At 32.6% G+C, this 23,381-nt stretch overlaps 2 protein-coding genes across 2 annotated transcripts in view; one reads left to right on the top strand and one right to left on the bottom strand.

Annotated features, from left to right (window-relative positions):
* LOC148603520 (uncharacterized) overlaps positions 1-1,024 on the top strand; it is a 94,007-nt gene extending 92,983 nt beyond the window's left edge. Inside the window, exon 90 of the mRNA XM_088551444.1 lies at positions 855-1,024. Coding sequence (XP_088407570.1) covers positions 855-907 — 53 coding nt within the window. The 3' untranslated portion in view covers positions 908-1,024. The remainder of the gene's footprint in view (positions 1-854) is intronic.
* A 292-nt stretch (positions 1,025-1,316) lies between these two features.
* Positions 1,317-20,310, bottom strand: LOC148603519 (caspase-3-like). The gene is made up of 9 exons (XM_088553725.1): positions 20,150-20,310; positions 16,121-16,255; positions 15,338-15,518; positions 12,365-12,477; positions 9,354-9,521; positions 8,335-8,557; positions 6,961-7,158; positions 4,855-4,964; positions 1,317-3,384 (listed from the first exon to the last, which is right to left on the bottom strand). Exons 2-9 carry the CDS (start codon positions 16,253-16,255, stop codon positions 3,256-3,258), a joined length of 1,257 nt encoding a protein of 418 aa, XP_088409851.1. The 5' UTR covers positions 20,150-20,310; the 3' UTR covers positions 1,317-3,255.
* Between the last annotated feature and the right edge of the window lie 3,071 nt (positions 20,311-23,381).

The following is a 23,381-nucleotide window of genomic DNA, read 5'->3' as shown; positions in this document are numbered from 1 at the left end:
TATAGCATCACATTTGAAACACTATCTATAAAATAATTAGTTATAATAACTTAACATTACCTTAAATGGCCCAGGGAGCACACTGTATTAAAACTATAAAACCGTTTCCTCACTAAATTTCCTTTGTTTTTTTTTCAATTATTATGTACATTTCAGTCAGTTTTGTGACTGTTTCTTTATAAAATGTGTAAACCTATTCTTGTCATTAAGTACTACATCAAAATTACTGGAAGGAGAATGATTGTTCATAATTTCTTTCCACCCTCCTATAAACAGATCTTTAGTTTACTGTAGAGTTTCATCTACCATGTGTATATAGTTCAGTTTTTGATGTTTTCTTTTTTTACTTTTCCAAAAAGGGCTTGATTGATAAATTTGTTTGTACCTTGACTAATGATATTTAGAGAAAAATCCTTGAGACAACAGCCCAGACAATAAATATCAATCAGCTTTCCCTGGCCAATTCACAAAGAGTGCCATTGCATTTACGGTGTATCCATCCGTGCAATGAAAATTTATTTGTTCAACGTTTCATAGTTTTCCTTTCCTCCTTCGTCTACCCCGGGCTTGACTTTTTATGAACAACTCGGCGGGTGTTTCTAGAAAAGCAGAGTACGCTTACCCTACTGGTGCACCTGGTCCATGCTCCCAGTTTTTAGTGGAGTCCGAGTTGCTTGTTTGCTTTTGTTTCTTTTATGCATGATTTTAGTTACTTTATGTTCTTTGTTGTGTATGTCTATTTTCCATGTCTGGGTTTTGTCCCAGAATTATATTCTTTTGATTACCGCTAGAACCTTGATTCTCTTGATTACTCGTTATACTATTTATGAACAAGAATTTTTTTTCTTTTTCAGTTCAAGAAGAGGTACAACAGACAGGATCAGATTTAATGGAAGGAAAACGATAGCATTAGTTAACAATCTGAGGACATAATCTAAAATTCTTTCTGTTACTTTTAATGTTTTGTTAACATGAGGTTGTTTGTATTATTTTCTTTTATCTGTTATTAAAATTTCTTGATATACTTTTGGTGTGTAGAATAAAATCAGCAAAAATATACCATTTTGAATCAAAGTCTGATGATTCCATCTAACTTAAAAGCATTGTCCCTACATTTAGCAAAACAATGGGTTATAAAATACAGCTTCCTGTCTGTAATACTGGTTTTGGTCACTCTCACATATAAGGTATAAGATCCAATTTTGAGGACATATTTTTAAGTGCAAGAAACACCTTTTTTTTAGTTCTTAAGGTTTTATATGCAATTACATTTGTATTAGAAACTTTTCACATTTTCACTTCAAAAAGGATATCAATTCAAATGAAAATAATTTTTTATTGAGGAAAATTGATATAAAGAACAGACAAAAAGTCACCTAAAATTAGCTCATCCACACTAGTTTTAAAATTATATTGATTGTAAGCTTTTGCCCATGAATATTATATATCTCATTTAGAATATAATATCCCATATGTGACATTGAGTATTATTTGGGACATGACAAGTTAATTGTATATAACAATAAAAAAAACATAAACATATGCAACAGAAAATACAGGAAAGAAAAATGACAATATAACATGGTAAACCATACTCTATACAAATAGTTCTTTTATCAGTGCATCTAATTTTCTCAAGAAGTGGGAGAGTGGTCCAAACTTGTAATAGGTCTGGTCTGATTCTATTGACTCTTTCATGATGGAAACCTGAGTGACAAAGTAGACACATGTTGATGATGAGAGCAATAATTGAAAGGTCAAGGGTCAAAAACAATGGAAAGGGTACTTGACCACTGTTTTGGTTTACTCTCAGCTATATGCGAGGCTTTCTAACACCTGCTCTAGATTACAAAGCTTTCACTTATACCAGGATTCTGGAGCATAAATGCATTCGGCAACATTCAGCCGATCTGTCAGTTTTAGCTAGTATACTGGTCTGAGCATTTTATACTGCTAAAGTAATTATTGTGTTTTGTCTTATCTGTTGCTTCATGTACAGAATATCCATCAAAGATGCAAGGAAAATGGTTATTAGTTGGTGACTATAATATATTTTGACTTTTACGTCACAATGATACATCAATAACACTCTTGCACATGTATATGTGTAGTGGTGATTCAAGGTACAAGGTTTAAACACTGGGCTCCATTAGCTGTGCTAGTAGCATATTTCCTAGGGTCCATTGTTCAAGTAGTGCAAAAGGAGTTACAGGCTAATACCTTTGTCTTATACAATTGTCAACTGTGTCAAATGAATCCTCTTCTGTATGATATGGAAGAAGTTTCAATTGAAAAAAATGACAGCTAAAAAGAGTATAGTAGCAAAAATTTAATCACTAAGATCAAACTTGGCAAAACTTCAATATCACATTCAAAATTACGTTTTCTGAGAATTATTCCTCAGAAATATCAACCACTCACTTTGTTATGATAATAATGTTACATGTACAGCATAGGAATCATGAGTAATGTGCATATATAAAGTAAATGTTAATACTTTGACAATTGTTTTATTCATGATAATGTCAAAATGAATTACAAGTAAATATCCAATTACATGTATAAGAATCTAAAGATATGCTAAAGGCAGCTTATATATAATATCAGATTTACTTCTCAATATAGATTTCAGGTTTTGGAAGGATTTGAGGACCTTAAATATCTGAATATCCATCCTACTGCATTGTCCTTCTAACCTAAAAAATTGGTAAAGAATCTGACTCTATGGTTGGACCTGTAGTTAGATTTAGGTACATTTTTGTAATTAGTTATAATATTTTTGCAAAAACAGTGAAAGGTTAATTCATAAAAATACATCAATTTATCTTTAGTTTCTATCTCTTTAGAATGTATTTTAAGTTCTTCTAGATTTGTTTTAATAAAAGTAAAAAAAACATGGAAATGTAAACCAGGACACTAATTTATAACAAATACAATTGTAAAATGATAAAGAAGCTGCATACTAAATTGTGGCATATGATAGAATTTCAAGCTTTAGCAGACTTCATTGTGTACTTATACAGACAGAGTTTTGTAATTGACCAGTACTTGCTCTGCCAAAAATCCCCAAATTTAAGCACAAAGAAGGGACATTTCACTTCCTTAATATTATACATAATGATTAAAATATAAAATCCCATTGCCTTTCATACATCCATCATATTTAAAAGTACATGTAAGTAATATTCACTTATTTACATGTAAATACATCAGCTGAGGTGAAAAGAAAACATTTAAGGCTACTAATGAAGGTCTTTATAAGGTAGTAGCTGTATCACCATGTACACCAGGAAAGAAATAAAACTTTTTTCTCAAAGCATTCTTATACTCAGCAACAGTCAAATGACCTTTCAGTGTCCTTCCTTTTGAAACAAGATCATTGACCTACAAAATAACAATATTTAAACATCAAAATAAATTTCAAAAGATGTTCTAGGGGGTCTGATACGTTTACACTTTTGATTACAACAAAAATACAACTGTAAGTACTGTAAGCTTTTACTTGGACTGTGACCACAAACAACCTTTTATTTGTATTACCTCCTTTGCGGCATTTGCCAAAAGTATTTCTAACTATGATTCCCAAATTACACATAAAGTTCATACAAATCCAATGAATGTTTTAGGAGAAGTTATGCATGCAAGTTTGAACAAGAAAAAACTATTATTTGTAATTTAATTCTTTTGCAACCATTCTGCAAATGTACTTTGTATGTACAAAAATGCACATAAATACAGGAAGATGCACACACACACACACACACAGGTGGATCAAGTTTTAGTCTTGAAAAAGGGGAGGTCCAGTTTTTTTCCCAAAATGTTTAAAAAAATATTTCAAAAATGGGGTTCCAATCCTCCTGCAACTGAGATATATTTTTTATATTTTACAATATACACTCCCTGACCACAATGATCCCATCCCATATTCCAACATTAACTCTCATTAATGGTACTCTAATGAATACTGAATGAACTGGAACAAACTTCTATTAATTGATTGAGCCCAACTCAGTGATTCGCCTAAACTAGACTGATTTACATTTTTTAAAAAGTGAGGTACAAAATAGTTTGGAAAAAAAATATGAGGTCACTGTATATGTTTAGCATTGATAGCAGGAATACAATAAATATCTTCTTGTGTTCTTCTCTTATAATCTACAATGAATACTAAACTTTCTTCCAAAAATCATTTTCATTCCAAGTAATTAAAATGGAAAAGTATGTTCCTGGCCCCTTATTGGCCCTAATTCCTAAATGATTCAAGTCATACAACACCCAAAATCATCCCTGCATTCCTTTTGTGGTATGGCACATTGTGGTGCAATATTTTATCGATCTACATACTAATACTAAACTTATTGTTGGAAAAGAAATGATAAAGATGACAGTATGATTCCATTATAGAACCTACATTTTTTTCCTGTTGTAGCACAGGCATTTGGGGCACAGATGGTTCAGACAACCCTCTTTTTTCTGATTGTTTCCATCAGATTTGTTAAATTAATCCAAAAACATATTTTTTGCCAGTTTCTCAGCCCATTCATTGAAAATATCACAGAAGAATGCACAATACCACTATCTAATGAAAAAAAATCGGCTAAAGTAATAATGGAAGTGAGGGAGGGCATAACAAGAATACTCTTTCACTTTTAAGTTGGATTATCTCCCTTTCGAAGTAATTTTACAAGACTTGTCTTATTTCATGCACAGTAATTATTTAAAGTCATAAACATTTATATTAAGCATAAAATCAATTCAACAGTAAAAAAAGTTGGACATACAAGGCATGGGGACAAAGTAATTTAACTTCCACAGATATTAGTGGGGAATATAAAGAATTTCCTTTTACGATACCTTGAGTAGCATGTGGTGTAACTCCATTCTATGAGCATGGTATTTAAACGTCCACACTATAGCATTCAGGAACCATGAACCACTATGAATGTTTCTGTAAGCAGGAGTACCTGGAGATAAATAAAAATGTTAAGTACCAGTCCGCATAAAATTAAGACTGTGACTACCAATGGTAAAGTGATTCATGGTCAAGAAAAACACACCAAACAAACGATGCTTTTTTAGTCTACATATGCTATACTTTCACAAAGCAACAACCTTTCTGCATTCAGATTTGCACTTTTTAGAAAATCATACATTAATCTCCCACTAAAAGCAATCAAATCAAGCCAAATCAAGAATGATAACTCCTGCGAAGTGCAAATTTCATGTACAATCTATATAATTTTTATCTCCAAAGCGCAACAACCAAATGAAAAGCTAAGACTAGCTACATGATCAGTTACTGTGTTTGAACAAGAAATAAACTGAATTCGGTGGGTTTTTGATATGCATGAATCACCTTCTGTCAGATTTTTAGAAAGACTGCTACTTTATTACACCATGAAAAGTGCTAATATAGTAAAGGGTGAAACTTCACCTCTTTTTTTATCTTCAACATTAAAGAACCTTAATGACTGAGCTCACATACCCCACACATCCACATTTTGTGATCTCAAATAAGAAGTTTTGAGGGAAAAAAAAGAAAATTCCAATGGCCTTAATCATAGAAAATTTTTAAAATTTCATCTAAACTTGATCTGCAACTCATCATGGTAAATTATAGACTTGCATACCAAAAATCAGCTCAATAATTGCAATCACTTAGAAGAAATGTCAGGAAAACAGTAATTTTGATAAACTTTGTTTCATTCAAGGCCACTCATTTCAATAAAAATCAGCAGAGCAGAACAAAACATTAATCTGATATGTAACTCATCATGGTAGACTTATTTACAAAAAATCTGCTCATTAACTGCAAGCGTTTTGAAAAAAATAATAATCTAGAAAGCTGTTATTTTTGTAACATTTGCAAAGTCCAAGGCCCCTTAACTTTATTAAAAATCAGCAGAGCAGAAAGAAACTTATTCTTGATCTTTTACTCATCATGGTTGTCTCACATACCAAATTTCAGCTCAATATCACCAAGTGCAAAGAAAAAAAGTCTAACTGTTATTTTCATTAAATTTGCTAGCTCCAATGCCTGTAATTTCCGTAAAAATCAGCTAAGTGGAACAAAACGTACACTTAATCTGTACTAACAATGATAGACTTACATACCAAAAACCAGCTTAATATCTGCAAGCAATTAGAATAAAAGTCTTGAAGGCTAATGATGGACCGACAGACTGGTCAAAAACATTATATCCATAGCAACTTCTTTGTTTGGGGTATAAAAGACAATAAACTCCCAGAAGCACTTTTATTATTCTGTCAAAGTTATATCTCATTGTCAACTTACAAAACCTTTCTATTGTATTAATACTAATTTTTGTGGTTTTACGTGGGTGAGCCAAACCACAAAATTTGCTTCCCAAAAAGAAGGAAATTTTCATTGATGTGTATACTGAATACCTCAAAACCACAAATTCAAGAATCCATGAACTTGTGTTTCTTCAGTACTTTCACAGTATCTGTCAGTTACCTGTATACAAAGACCACATGTCTTAAGTGACCATTGCTCTCCTTTGGCAGGTCACTTATGAGTTTGTCCTCCAGTCTGTAATTTTAAGTTATTTGATTTGTTGATATTTGAGTTGCGGAAAGAATTAAGGAAATCTCAATTTGAGACTTTTCTGAAACCAGGCCCTGGTAGTAACAGACCATATAATTAGCCTTATTTTGTCATTTGTTTGTTACACTATTGAGATAACATCATACATATTGTAAATGAAATTGGTGCTTTGCAAGAGTTATGCCTCTTGATTTGATAGAATTTATAAGAAGATGAATGCATGGTTTTCTTAAAAATACATATCTGTGTACAGACAGGACTAGAGTTGTGTAAAAATATAGCATAAGTATACATAATAGCATCATATCTCCAATGGGTTTTTGTACCACTTCTATCATTTAATATGCATTTTTACTTCCTATGTGCATAATGCCTAGTAATGATATCAATACCTTCAGGAGTAGCATAAGCAATGAGGAAATCAGCTGCTGAGTGAACAGTTTTAGAAAAATCAGATTCAGCACTCCTCACAGCATCTATTTCATCCTTGCCCTGTCCAACATGCATATTTTCCACTTTCTTTGCTAGACCTACACCATCAACACCATCAACAGAGACCTGGACACCTCTACTTTCAACCTCTGCATTCTCTGAAATAAATAAGCGCAAATCTCTATTAACTAGACTTATGCGGTTAACTAAGTATGGTAAAATAACACCACCTTGAAAGAGCAATACAGATATCAAAAGATGGTAAAGAACAAAGACTTTGATAGATTAGTTTCACAACATGGTAAAAGAGCTGCTTCCTAAGCACAAATATGTCTGGCCCCTTTCAGCTCATCTTTATACACTAAATGAACTGATACTGATCTTCAGCACTGCTGAAATAAACTGTTCCCATTTAAAAAACATAAAAGTGCATTTGTTGCCAGGCTAGGTGTACCCCTACTTGTACATGAACATGATATCAGAGAGATGAAATTCACTAACAATGTATGACCTACCTGTATAAACCTTTAAACCTAATTTGAAATCAATCCATCCACTGGGAGTTTAGATATTCATAGATGAAAATTTCCACTATCACTCAATCTTGTGAAAAAGGTGAAGTCCCACAAAACAGGAAGTTAATATTGTATATCACATAAATCACTTACAACATATGCCTTCTATATAAACCAATACATCAAATTTGAAAACAATCCATCTATCAAAAGCTGAGGTAACTGCAACAATTTTCACTGCCAATCAGAACTTTTCAGCCATTTCTTCTACACCTAAAAATGGCTGAGAAGTTCTGATATGGACTTAGAATGTGTCAAAGAGTAAATTAATTCCAGTACGTATGTTGAGAAAGAATAATCAAGGGAACCAAGTTCATAGCGGTAATCAAAAGAATGTAATCCAGGGACAAAGACCAGACATGGAAAACAGACATTATACACAACAAAGAACATAAAGTAACTAAAATCATACATACAAAGTAACAAAAGCAAATGAGCAACTCGGACTCCATGGGGTACATTCATTACAGAGTCATTTCATGACCAGGTAGAGAATTTACTGTGTTATTAAATGACTATGTAACAAATATTACCCCCATTTTGTAAGTAAGGCTTATGAAAATACTCTTCTTAGAATGTTGAAGTTAAATAAAGGAAAAACAAATTTTCACCAAAAGGTATAAAGACCTGAAGGTCACTAAAAAAATTGCTGTTTAAAGTTTGAGTAATTCAGATGAGGCATTATTTAGATACAGCATAAGAATAAATGGTTCTTTATTGTAAATGAAATTGTAGATTTAGTACAAGTAAATGTATTACCTCCTCGACATGCCTGAACAAATATTAGTCTTGGCTTTTCATTCAGGCTAGGGCATTGTTCTGATGTAAACAAATCTGTCATTGTTTTTAATTCTAATTCTTCCTCATCAACACCATATACACCAACTGTGTGGCCGTGACTCATGATTATGAGGACTAGACATTCTATTCCATCATTATCCTTTATTTTGTCTCGCTCCTCCATCAGAAATTGTACCATTTCCTACAACAAATAAATGTTTGATAGGGTGCAGCTTGATACAACAGGAGATGTTGACAGTTGATGCAAGTATGTACATAACATTCCAGCTTAATTTGTAATTAAGTGTTGGTCTCTGTAAGAATCTGGCAGTGGGAGGATGGTATAAAAAAATGCCATTTTGAAAGTGTAATTTGACTATTTGCACATTAGAATCAAGGAAAAGATGAAATTTTCTGTATCATTTTGTAATTAAATTAATATATTGAAAATGAACATGTCAAAGACAGGTAACTCTGTCAAAATCCTCAAAATCCTCATTTTATCTAACATTCTATAGAAAAATTTCTCAACAAATCTAGTTATACCAAGATCAAATAGTGGTCTTTTCAAATAGAGAAATCATCCTTTACTGAAATTACATTGTCAGATCAGTGAGTTTTTTACATGCATGTTTCTGATTATTCCCATTTTGCCTGATTCTTACAAAGCCTTACACTTAAATGTTGCAAATCTATCAGTAGAAAAGTAGATTCATAGTATAATTATTACAACCTACTTTTCAATACCATTTGGAAATTCTAATTCCTAGTTTAATCAAATTGTAAGGTTATCTCTCTTTGAATGGACAAAACTTAAGGAATTAAAGAATATGATGTATCATTAGTTTGTAAAAGTGTTCAATGAAGAGCACTTCATGTATAAAATATGCAACCAGTCAATAATTTTACACACCAATTCATGCATGATTTGAGTTCAGTCTAAATCTTTCAATTAGGGATACTCCAACCCAGAATTTGAAAATTGGCTACTGTTTTACCTGTTTTTTGAGATTGTCTCTTTGTGTTACTTCAAAATGTAATTCCTTAAATAACAGGGAAATATTTTTGGCATCAACATCTGAGCCTGCACGCTCTGAAAATTTCTTGAACTTCACATTATTAATTATTAAGGTCTTCCCTCGAACTTTATTCTTCATTTTGTAAATCTGAAATAAAAGAATTGAAGATGGAGACATGATAGCACCAAAAAAAATCTTTGTTAATTTGTCCAAAATCTAGTTCACTACATGAGTTGTTTTCCCTTTAAATACAATATTCTGAATTTGTATTCTACAAGTTTGTTAACACATTAAGTAATCGAAATGTGTGAAAATCATGTTGTTTTTTTTCTCTAGAACTAATTTTTTCACAGAAGATCTGTAAAATATATATCATTTTAGAAAAAGAGCTTGCTTTTGGAGGCAAAACCATTGGAACTGTTAAATTATTAAGAAATAGACCGATATAACATTTCTGAACCTGTGTCACCATCAGACAATTGTCAGTACATAAATATTTCAATATATTAAAAAAAACTAAAAAATCAATAGTGTGAGTAACAAATTACCTAAATTATGTCCTTTTGTCTGACAGCATATATAATGGAAAAGTTTCAACAGGTAAAATATCTTGTTAAGTATTTGTCAAATTTATTTATAATAAGAGATAAACATCTTCAACATGTATATACAAATGCTGCTGTGTAAAGTTTAAATAATATTTATTCAAAACTTTTGACTATTTAAATTTTTAAAGCAGCAGAGGTGGATGAAGTACCACCTGAAGCTTAAAGCCGCTTTTAAACATGGAGAAGAAGAGTTCTGTGAATATCTGTCCAATTACTAAATAAATTCTAGGATTCTGAAAAAATATCTACAAAATGGATTAAAAGGCTACTTGTCAAACTGCCTAAAAAATAGACCTGAGCAGTTGTGAAAATTGGAGAAGCATAATTTTTCTGCCAGTAGCTACTAAGATCATGTGTAGAGAGATGCTTAACAGGATAAAAGATGTTGTACACTTGATAAACAGGCAGGCTTCAGATCCAAGTAAAGTTGAATGGCAATCATCACTGCAAATAAATGGGCTTTGAAAAAGCCTTTGATAGTGTCAACAGAGATGAAATGTGGCATCTGCTAAGACTGTGAAATACCATCTAAGACAGAACAAATGTAAGTATTATCAAGACTCTGTACCAAGATTTCTTATTTCCAGTGATACAAGAAACAACTCTCACTGATCCCTTTCAGGTAAAGACTGAAGTGAAACAAGGCTGCTTAATCTCACCCACACTATTCTAAATAGTGAACAATTGGATTACCAAACAGGCATTTGACAAGCCAAGACATCTGACAGGCCAAGACATCTGACAGGCCAAGACATTTGACAGGCCAAGACATCTGACAGGCCAAGACATTTGACAGGCCAAGATATCTGACAGGCCAAAACATCTGACAGGCCAAGACATCTGACAGGCCAAGACATCTGACAGGCCAAAACATCTGACAGGCCAAGACATCTGACAGGCCAAGACATCTGACAGGCCAAGACATTTGACAAGCCAAGACATTTGACAGGCCAACAGGAAGACAATGGCTAGAAGACCTAGATTATGCTGATGACCTTGCCCTACTATCCCATCAAATACAGGACATCAGAGAAAAGTCCAACAGACTCAAATTTACATTAACCAATCATCTGTCATTTTACATAACAAAACTGCAATCAGATTGGTTACTGGTCATTGATCCATCAAATAGTTGCACAGATCTGTTCAGGGACTGTACCAACAAATGCCTAAGGAACATATGTAAAGCTTGATGGCCAATACAAATAACAAACTAGCAGGGACTAGAGCGTACTAGCCAGGAAAGAACAGCACTTCAGAAAAAGACAAGCATGGAAATGGATAAGTCACACATGGAGAAAACGCCAAAATAGTATCACCAGAAAGGCATTTGATTGGAATCAACAAGGACATAGAAAACAAGGGTGGCCTTTACACAGCTGGAGAAGAACACTAATGGAGGAGCTGGAAAATATTGACAAGACCTGGAGTAAGGCAAAAATAATGGCCCTAAACAGAGTGAGATGAAGCACAACTGCAGCAGTCCTATGTTCCACAAGGAAAGAAGAGGTCTCAGTAAGTAACTTTTTGACTCACTGGATACAACTAGAAAAACTGTTAGTAATGCTTAATAACCTGATACCCCTACTCCTCCATTAGATAATGTGCACCTTTTGACCTCCAAATTGATTTGGATCACACAAAATGAGTACCTGTATGTAATGACGATTCTGTTAAAGTTTCGTCAAATTCCATTTAGTCATGTAGATGGACTTTGTTATTTATGAATATGCATGATATGGGGACATGGGGTACCTATCTCTTATCTGTTACCCCTTTTACACAAATGAATGAATTTGATTAAACTCACTCACTTAAGGTGAACAGAGGTGGAATTATTACCTGTTGAAAAAAGGGGATATGCCAACTATCCATGCCTATAATACCTATTTCATGTACAAAATATCATTATAAACTTTATTTATTGACTTTATCAGAGTATGTGTCAGGAACAAATGGAAATAAAACAACACACCACATCTTTTTTACCACAAATCTTTCTACAAAAAGAATGGGGTACCAATCTGGAAATACCAATGTTATGTTGAGTGTCTGTACCAAAAAAGGACCATAATTAACTTTTTTGTTTTTGTCAAAAAGCTTATATGTACTTGTGAAGATGGTAATGTTAATTTTTAATATCATATCTTGATGTTAATTATTCAGAATTATTTCCCACCTGGGAGTCTAAGTAAGAACTCTGATTTACCTTATATCAACAAAAAGTAAGTACCTACTACAAAAGATGACAAACAGGAAGTTATAACCGACAGACAGATGGATTGACAGAAGCTAATAAAACTGATTTAAATGTTGGTGATGGTTGTTTGATAATGGAAATGGTGCCAGCTATCTATGTCTAGAAGTTAAATGTTTAAATACCTTTGAACCTGAGTTTAAATATTCGAAATAAAAATCTGGATGTTTAAGGTCGTTGATTCTAATGACTTCATCCTTTTCCATTCTGCTTTGTTCACCATCTTCTGGAGGCCACTCTGAATGAAATACATAATACAGACATTTCAAACAGTACTTATTTCATTAAAGCAACACAAAGCTCAACAATAAAATAAGTATATAGACTTACATTGTACATATATTTGTACTTGTACACCTCAGTTTAGGCAGATTATTTTTGCACCATAGTTATTGCAAGCTTTTTTTCATCAAATAATTTGTACATCTTTTATTTCCAGTCTTTGATCATCTTCATGCGACCTAATAGTCTTTAATGAAAAAATTTACTGCAAAAAAAGTTAAAACACGAAAGTCCAATAATTCCTGCAAAATCAAATTATGGTGCTTCTAAAAATCCTGCAAAATTTGAATAAAGTCCATTGAGAGGTTTCCAAGGAGTTGTATTCATAAAAAGCTCAAATAATATGACATGTACAAATTCAACCAAGTCCCATACCTCCTGCAAAATTTGAATAAAGTCCATTGAGAGGTTTCCAAGGAGTTGTATTCATAAAAAGCTCAAATAACATGACATGTACAAATTCAACCAAGTCCCATACCTCCTGCAAAATTTGAATAAAGTCCATTGAGAGGTTTCCAAGGAGTTGTATTCATAAAAAGCTCAAATAATATGACATGTACAAATTCAACCAAGTCCCATACCTCCTGCAAAAATTGAATAAAGTCCATTGAGAAGTTTCCAAGGAGTTGTATTCATAAAAAGCTCAAATAATATGACATGTACAAATTCAACCAAGTCCCATACCTCCTGCAAAATTTGAATAAAGTCCATTGAGAAGTTTCCAAGGAGTTGTATTCATAAAAAGCTCAAATAATATGACATGTACAAATTTAACCAAGTCCCATACCTCCTGCAAAAATTGAATAAAGTCCATTGAGAAGTTTCCAAGGAGTTGTATTCATAAAAAGCTCAAATAATATGACATGTACAAATTTAACCAAGTCCCATACCTCCTGCAAAAATTGAATAAAGTCCATTGAGAAGTTTCCAAGGAGTTGTATTCATAAAAAGCTCAAATAATATGACATGTACAAATTTAACCAAGTCCCATACCTCCTGCAAAAATTGAATAAAGTCCATTGAGAAGTTTCCAAGGAGTTGTATTCATAAAAAGCTCAAATAATATGACATGTACAAATTTAACCAAGTCCCATACCTCCTGCAAAAATTGAATAAAGTCCATTGAGAAGTTTCCAAGGAGTTGTATTCATAAAAAGCTCAAATAATATGACATGTACAAATTTAACCAAGTCCCATACCTCCTGCAAAAATTGAATAAAGTCCATTGAGAAGTTTCCAAGGAGTTGTATTCATAAAAAGCTCAAATAATATGACATGTACAAATTTAACCAAGTCCCATACCTCCTGCAAAAATTGAATAAAGTCCATTGAGAAGTTTCCAAGGAGTTGTATTCATAAAAAGCTCAAATAATATGACATGTACAAATTTAACCAAGTCCCATACCTCCTGCAAAATTTGAATAAAGTCCATTGAGAAGTTTCCAAGGAGTTGTATTCATAAAAAGCTCAAATAATATGACATGTACAAATTTAACCAAGTCCCATACCTCCTGCAAAATTTGAATAAAGTCCATTGAGAAGTTTCCAAGGAGTTGTATTCATAAAAAGCTCAAATAATATGACATGTACAAATTTAACCAAGTCCCATACCTCCTGCAAAATTTGAATAAAGTCCATTGAGAAGTTTCCAAGGAGTTGTATTCATAAAAAGCTCAAATAATATGACATGTACAAATTTAACCAAGTCCCATACCTCCTGTAAAATTTTTTAAATCAAAATGACAATACAATATGATCAACTACATAATGTGACTAACAATTTCCTCAAAACAGTTTCTGAGGATTTGCATCCACAAAGTGTCCAATTGCGTAAATGCACAAATTCATTAAATTTCCATAACTCCTGCTGTGTTGCACCTGAGGACAATTAAACAGAATTTAACTGCTGCAAATATTTCCCAGTTTACAGTAATCAGGTCAGATTAACACTATTTTGTTACTGGTAAATACAGTTCTCTATCAAATCTGCTTCAAAATTTATCTAGTATCAGGTAATCAGGTAATCAAGTTTCAGGACCAGAGATTAACAATACCACTTAATCAATAAATATGGAAGGTAGTTTATTTCACAGTGTGCTTGTGCTGACTTTCTCTATTGTTGTAATGGAAAAGAAACACAAAGACAGAATAAGCAAATAATAATTTCTTTTTATGTTACAATTTTTTTCTGAATCCAGGAAATTTAATACTTCCAAATTGATACAACAGAGCCAACTAACAATACTATAAGCAAGCTCATGAAAAGAATACTCTGACTTAAATTTGGTTTTTATAGCACTAAAGCAATTATATAAGTTAAATTTGTGCATGCACACCTACATAAGATGCCTAAACTTCATACAAATTTTCATTAAAATCCATAGAGCAGTATCAAAGGCCCTTACAAGAGTTGACCATTTAAAAGAATTAAGTTGGATTAATTCCCTTTGCAAGGCATATAATACTTTTCTTCTCCCTTTATATATGATGCCTTCCTATATAAAAAAATATTCAAATCCATCAGACAGACCAACAGTGAGACAGACAGGGTTATTCCTAAAATCTTTCAGGGTATATAACAAAATCATGAGGTTGCATGGTTTGTTGTGCTAGGTATACCCCCACTTGTACAGGAAGTTGATATCAGGAAGCAACTAAAATAATGGCTTACAATGTATCTTTCATCTATATAAAACTACACAATTTGAAATCAATTCACCCTTTACTGATGATGGACAGACAAAGTTATTCCAATATATACCACCGTTTGTTGTGTGGAGAGAATATTTCTGATTATGTAAACAGTTTCTATTTACTTGAAGGACTGTATTTGTTGTCCTCATCTGCTGAAGCTTTGAGGTAAGGTGCAAGTTTTTCAGCTACTTCTTTGTTATCACTATCTATAAGGGCATCAAAAAGAGCTCGTGGAGCTTTTTTTCCCCTGTATTTCAAGGTATCAAGGATGCAGCGAGTCTTTTTCTCTTTCTCTGGTTCTTGCTGAAAAAATATTGTATGAACTATAGTGGATTGTTACGGTGTATCCATCTGTAACATGTAAACTGATTTATTCAACGGGTCATAGTTTGCCTTTCCTCGTTTGTCTACCCCAGACTTGACTTTTTATGAGCAACTCGGCGGGTGTTTCTAGAAAAGCAGAGGACGCTTAACCTACCGGTGCACCTGGTCCATACTCCCAGTTTTAAGTGGAGTCTGAGTTGCTCATTTGCTTTTGTTACTTTGTATGTATGATTTTAGTTACTTTGTGTTCTTTGTATTGTATGTCTGTTTTCCATGTCTGGTCTTTTTCCCTGGATTACATTCTTTTGATTACCGCTACAACATTGGTTCCCTTGATTACTCTTTCCTACATCTTTACTTTACTGATACTCAATGTCCTTGCTATATAGAAATGACCTATGCCCCTCGGAGAGCTATTGTTATGACTTTAAAATGTCATTGGTTTAGACAAGTGTCCTGTTTATCAAGGTATAATGAGACTTTAAGAAGTATTTCATTAAGACAGGTTTTGGAATTATTCAGTTCAGTTTAAACAGGTTTTACTGTATGAAAAGTTTTAGTGAGACACTGTATTTACATACTTCAACACTGGCCTTCATATCTTCAGTGAAAATACCATATGAATAAAGGTAATCTGCTACTTCATTTGGGTTGGCAACATTTTTTATAATGTCTACTCTGTTCTTTGTCAGAGCTTTGGATGGATCTAAAGCCATCTGAAAATAGAAAAACATAAGCAAATGTTTCAGTGTGGATCTAGGGTCCGGCAGACCTGTTAAAAAAAAGTGGTAAGTGTAAAATTTATCGTTAGTTATGACGTAACAAAGCTTTTTTCTACTGTGACTTTAAAATGTATGACCAATTATACTCAAGTTTTTATAAAATTGACACTAGGACCCTTAATATCTGACCTGGAACCTTTTAAACTTTCATTTACCTACGACCTGTATCTTCAATTCATTTCAATGACACTTTCTTGTGGACTTATGATTCTCCTCAATGGATCATTGATTAGAAACTTGGAAAAGTCAAAGACTTTCCACATTCAAAAGTAATTCTGAACCTTTGATTAGCAAACTCAGGAATAATTCTAACTTCCCCATAGTGAAATTAACTTCTTTGATTTGTAGTGAAATGAATGCTTCAGAGATTTTGATTTTGATGACAATCATGAAGTTAATTATAACCATACATGTACATGTACATATAATATCAGGAAGGTCCTTGAATAAGATCTTAAAAAGATTTTCTGCCAGGAATACTGAACTGTCAGACACTTGTGAGGCTGTAATTAATACCACAGTGCAAATGAACACTTCAAGAGCAGGTAAGAATTTAAAAAAAAAAATAATTTTCTGTTACTATTGAAAATTTTCTAAACACATCCTGTGATGCAGAGATCAAATAATGGTTACTTCAAATAGAGAAGACATTTTGAGTGAAATTACATATTGTCAGATCATTGGGTATAACTCACGCAATTCTATTTCAAATTCTTCCTATTTCACATATCATTTTTACCCAGTCTGTCCGTCTGTCTGTCTGTCCACCATACTTTTGTAAGTGCTACTCCTCGGAACCTACTGCATTTAAGTTCATTTTTACCCTGTCTGTCCACCATACTTTTGTAAGTGCTACTCCTTGGAACCTACTGCATTAAAGTTCATTAAACTTTGTAGGAAGGCCAGAATATGTTATGTAGTTGTGCATGTTACAAGGAATTTATGAACCACTAAATTTTGTTGCTGTTATACCCCTTTGAACTTGGAAATGTGGAGGCATTGGTTTTCGTAGGCAAAATCAAACCTATTTCTATTAATTCTTATTAAAGAATCTTAGTGAGTTCGCTCACATATCCCATGTGTCCCCATGTTGGATACTCAAGTAAATTTGTTTGTAAGAGAAATACATGTAGAAGGACCCCAATAAAAAGAGGAATAAGAGTGTTTTTTAGGCTTTAGACCTTTTTCTTCTAACTAAATTCTATTACTCAGAATGGTAGTTTCAAACTCCAGACGGTGATTTCTTTGAGTTTTAGTTAATCCAAAGTAAATATCATCATACAGAACAAAACGTACACTTGACCTGTAACTTATCATGGTGAACTTATATACCAAAAATCCTGTCATAATCTACAAGCGTTTAGTTAAAAAAGTCTGAAAAACGGTTATTTCTGTGAATTTAGCTAACTTCAAGGCCCGTAATTTCTGTAAAATCATCGGAGCATAACCAACAACAAACATGTCCTGTAACTTATCGTCGTGAATTTATAAACCAAAAATCATGTCAATATCTGCAAGCATTTAGAAATAAAGTCTGGAAAACTGTTATTTCTGTGAATTTTGTGGAGTTCAAGGCCTGTAACTTCGGTAAATCATCAGAGCAGAACCAACTACAAACTAGTCCTGCAACTTATCATGGTTGATTTCTTTACTAAAATTCATGTCAATATCCGCAAATGTTTAGAAAAAAGTCCAAAAACTGTTATTTCTGTGAATTTTGCTAAGTTCAATGCCTGTAGTTACAGTAAAAATCATCAGAGTGGAACGAAACATTAAACTGACCTGTAATTTATCATTGTGAATTTATATACCACAAAAATCATGTCAATATCTGCAAGAGTTGAGAAAAAAGTCAGGAAAACTGTTATTTCTGTGAATTTTGCTAAGTTCAAGGCCCATAACTGCGGTAAAATCATCGGAGCGGAACCAACTACAAACTTGTCCTTTAACTTATCATGGCTAATTTCTATACTAAAAATCATGTCAATATTGCAAATGTTAAGAAAAAAAGACCAGAAAATTGTTATTTCTGTGAATTTTGCAGAGTTCAAAGCCCGTAATTTAGGTAAAAATCATTGGAGCAGAATGAAACATAAAACTGACCTGTAACTTATCATGGTGAATTTATATACCAAAAATCATGTTAATATCTGCTAGCATTTAGAAAAAAAAGTCCACAACTATGTTGCATGGGGTATAAAATGTAACATTTTGTGAAAAATAAGTGCATATTTTAAGGCAAATTTCTTAAAAAATAAGGACGTCTTTAGGAATTATTATGGCTTTTTTGACAAATAAATAGTGCTTTGTTATCAAACTAAAAGAAAAGCAGTGTGTATGCACCCCACAGAAGTGAATCCAGGATTTCAGGATAGGAAGGGCTGAACAAAGCAAGCCCCCAATTTTTATTTTATTTTTTGCTGAAAATAAAGATACCATGCTAAATTTTTTTTTCCTATTTTAAGGCAAGGGATGCATACATTGTCTAACTATATGAATACACAGCTTGTTAAACAATTTTTAAATGTGAGATTTCAGCTAAAATTTAAAAATTCATTGTCCCCTTAAAAATGTAGGATGACTAAAAATAGGAAGTTTTGATTGCAAGAGATAAAAAACACTAAGGATTTTTTTGCCAAAAAGTCCTCCACAGGAGATGAAACTTGAAATGTTCTGAATTAAAATATACAGTTGATTGCAATATTTTGTCTCTTCCTGTTATCTCCTGGTTGAAATGCAAACTTGCATTTTTGCTAGAATACCCTTGCATTAAGTTATGATTGACATTAATTACTTGTTTTAAGTGTAACAAACATTAGTTTATGCTATTACCAAGTAAATGTTAACAAATAATATTGATATTAAATAGTTTATTCAAGTTAAAGATTGATTTGAATAATACAAACTAAAAGTCAACAAAGTCATATAATTTTACTTACAAAAATTCTTGATTTATCAAGATTCCTCCATAACAAATTGAACCCTCACCTCAGTTTAATTCATAAAGTAAACTATGTTTCTAATATACATAAAATATAATTTTCATCAGAACATTATAAAAGCACATTGCATTATAACAGACACAAAACTGACTAACTGCAAGCAGGAACTCTGTTATTTGGCATTTTGATTTTTCTGAAATCCTTTCATTTCTTTATTTTCAATTCTTGTCAAATAACCATTTTTTGTGCATACGAATGGATAAGTAAAACATTTGATACTGAAATTTATATACTTTAATGCAGACCTTAATCAATCCAGTTGTTGCTTTTTTTCTTTATCATACTTTTTAATAAAAAATGATTATTACCTCCCATATACTTAAATCTACAGTGTTTACCACATATTTCATATCAAGGTGGAACAACTCACCTTAGTTGGAGAAATGACCCAAAGCGAACAGGAATGTACTGAAGTGAGTGAAGACAAATCAACTTGGTACTGTTAATTATATGAAAATTATGAATATGAATATTGAATGCAAAAGTTTCATATTTTGAACTAGTCCGAATTTCCTCTTACCCTGCAACCCTCCTTTTTTTGGGGTTACATATCAATATCCAAATATGAAATTAAAAAAAAAGGAGGGTTGCAGGGTCAGAGGAAATTCGGACTAATTTTGAACTGGCTACGGTTACTCGGATTTGCCTGGAAAAGTAACAATAAGAAAAAAAATTGTTGTTACTTGAAAGGCTCTATCCAGTGCCTTTATATTTTCTGTACAGACATATATAATATTCCAAATTTGGAAATCCGGAATAATGCACGAATTACAAAATGTATGTGAGATTGTACGTAAATAAGGGGTCTGTGCTAATTGGGACTTACTTTTTTGTCACCATGAAGCAAAGCAGAAGTTATAATTAGTTAACGGGAATCATATCATTGAATATTTCTTGGCTGAAAAGAAAAAAATCATTTCATTTCCTCTTTTCCCAGACTTTCAACTTTCTGTTTGTCATTTTTTTTCGGTTACACTAAAACAAGGCTGCAAATCCCGGAAAGGAATCGATTCAGATGGACATTTTTAAACGATAATATGAAATGCAACGGTCTTACCCTCCAATAAATATTGACCGGTCCCTTAATTGAAGTTTTTTACATGTTCAAACGATAATGAAGGGAAATTTTGTGATTCTAACTTGACGGGAGGGTCTAAAGCGCGGAAGGGTTGAATACACGGAATGGTTTTTTTATGTTGTCAATGGTCATATCTTGGAAAGTACTAGAACTAAAATTTGAACCGATTCTTAAAGTTAATGATTAATTCTATCATCTCATGTCAACATTATTCGAAAAAATGTAATTATGGGACAAAAAGTTGACCGGAAGGTTTTTAATTCGCTCGAACGACGAACAAAATTTCATCTTTGATCTTAAATTCGTATATTCATGAGCCCCGGTTAACTGTTATTTATATATTCTGAAATACAGTTTAATTTTCTTTCAGATGACGTGCTTTATCCTACAAAAATATTGGTGAAAAACACTATCTTGACTGGAAACGTACCTAGTCAGAGGATGACGTCGACAACAATGCTTACTTTGATCTCAATTTTCATTAATTAAAAAATCCCCGGTCAAAAACACTCTACATATTCTAAAAGACAGTTTTATTTTCTATCAGGTAGTATAAACTTTATTTTACAGGTTTATTGGTGAAAAACACAATCTCGACCGGAAGGGTGTTTTTTGCTTTACTGGTAGATAAATATTCCTTGGATGTTTCAGTCTTTACAAGGCGATTACATGGTATTATTAATAACACACGTTAAATGCCTTGGTGATTTCAAGTCATGATTTTGAGTGAAAGGCAAGGTTAGAGGTCTCATCATCTACATGTACACTAAGTACATGTTTTATTATCATATTTTGTGTGTGATTTTTTTTAATTTGCTCATCGGCTATGTAGGTTTTCTAAGTTAATTTTATGATCAGCTATCAAATTTCAGAACCATATATATAGGTTAGAAAGGAAGAGACCATACAGATCTTATAGCTCAAACAATTTCATTATATGTACTGCATGATATGTTATCTGACGATGATATAGTTTTAAGACAAAACGGGGGCTTTCCTAGTCTTTTGAGAGCAAGGATTTCTGAAGGATATATTTTAGTTTTCCATTTCCAGTTACAGTTATATGCAAATATTTATACTGGTTCACAACGTCATACAATGAAAATGTATTATTTTCTATTTGTACTTTCCGTATATAGTAGGAACTAAAACAAAAGGTTTATTTCACGTGGTACAAAAATATAGCATAACTGATTAGAAGGGCGGTTCAGATTAAAAGTTTATAAAATGGAGGCATCCAATCCAAAAATTAGTGATAAAGGTTTGCTCATTTTTTTCCCGAAACATTACACCCAATAAACAAAATTATCCAACAAAGGGGGTTCCGAACCTTGGACCACTGCAAAGCCTGGATCCTAATTAGATTGTTATTTGACTCATTTCCCTGTATTGTCCATTGTTTAAGGTAAATAACAACAGGAACAAACATCTATTGACTAACCACATAATAAATGGAATTTTTGACAAATGCCTCATTAATTATGCATGACATCGTGACATCATGACATCGTGATAACTAATGTAACGTACATATAGTTTTTATTTTGGCAGAATCTTTGTCAACTAATCCCTCTTCCTCTGCACGTGCCAATAACCCTTCATGTCGAAATTAAACGGATATATCCAATATTCTTTGAAAGTTACGCCAGTAGAAATGGATTTGTCGAATTTGGTGTTTTTGCTTTTTTGCTGACAACATGTATCCGAATGGGTACCAATTGTGCACTTTCACTTGTTGTTCTTTTACCCAATCACATGAGACATGTTAAAATGACTGCATGATTATTATCTGTGTGTACGGTCGGTTACTTATCGATCTAAACCATAACATGATGCTGTGAAAGAAAAAAACAAACGTTTTTTTTTCTTTTTTCTTTTTTTTTTCTTTCGGAGGAACCGATTTTAACCATTTTTCCAGACATGCCATGAACTGAACATGCAAGAAGCAGGAACTGACAAACTTTCCCGAGTACATGAGTTCACCCAAGTTTCATATTTGTTTTATGCTTCTTATCTTTAGTTCACGTTTATTTAATTATAGCTTGTTCTTTGTTGCTTCATGGTGGACTTAGCTTAATTTTTCCACAGATTTCTCTTCATCTGACAACTCAGTACGGTTGTTACGGGTACATTTTTGCACGCGCGCGTGTGTGTGTTTATGCCATTTCTTATCATTCGTAGATTGGTCACTTAGGTGGGGTTCACTAAATGCAAATAATCGTTGGCAAGGTTCATTCATATGATTATCTCTAGTTGTTATTCTGTCAGAAAGTTGCTCAGCTTAAACATCTGTACCGTTATAAATATTTTCGGATAGGAGCTAAAGGGCATAACTGTCCTATGTTAAATTCTATCTATCATTATATTTAAACAGAGTACATGCTATTGTATTGTGTGTGTGTGTGTGTGTGGTTATATACGGTCAACAATAAACGTGTATTGTACAATAGTGTGATTATTTGAAAAAATCAAGGTCACAAACACAAAAAATAACATGTATGTCTTTGTCTCTCACCTGCACACATTTGAAACTAGCTGAATATATAGATATATTATCACACGGTAGATCATTATAATGTGAGTTGAACTGAAAACCTGTGATGCGCCAACATATTTTTGGTCTACATATGAATGTGAATTTTTATTCTTTTTTGTGTTTGTATTCTTTTTTGACTAATAATATAGTCATATTTAATTGACTAAAACTACTGAATCTGATTCTCTATTTTTTTATGCTTCATTTTGGGAATTTGTCATGGAATAGAACCAATGATTTTCTAACAGAAAAACTGTCTGTCTGAATTTTAAAAAAGTGTAACAAGAAGTTCGAATTTCAAGGGACGAAATAAACAAAGGCACCAAGCAACATATAGAAATAAACGAATGAACATAAAACGGAAGGTAAAATTAGCATCCCCTCAAAAACCAAATCTGGGAGCACATGTACCGAAAATGTATGTGTCTTGCTTTCTAGAGATAC

Source organism: Perna viridis, chromosome 11 (assembly GCF_037379345.1).
Source record: "Perna viridis isolate PV_CMFRI_1.1 ecotype Kerala chromosome 11, ASM3737934v1, whole genome shotgun sequence".
Classification (NCBI taxonomy): domain Eukaryota; kingdom Metazoa; phylum Mollusca; class Bivalvia; order Mytilida; family Mytilidae; genus Perna; species Perna viridis.
Note: the sequence above shows the minus strand (reverse complement) of the source record. Positions and strands in the feature narration are given on the sequence as shown.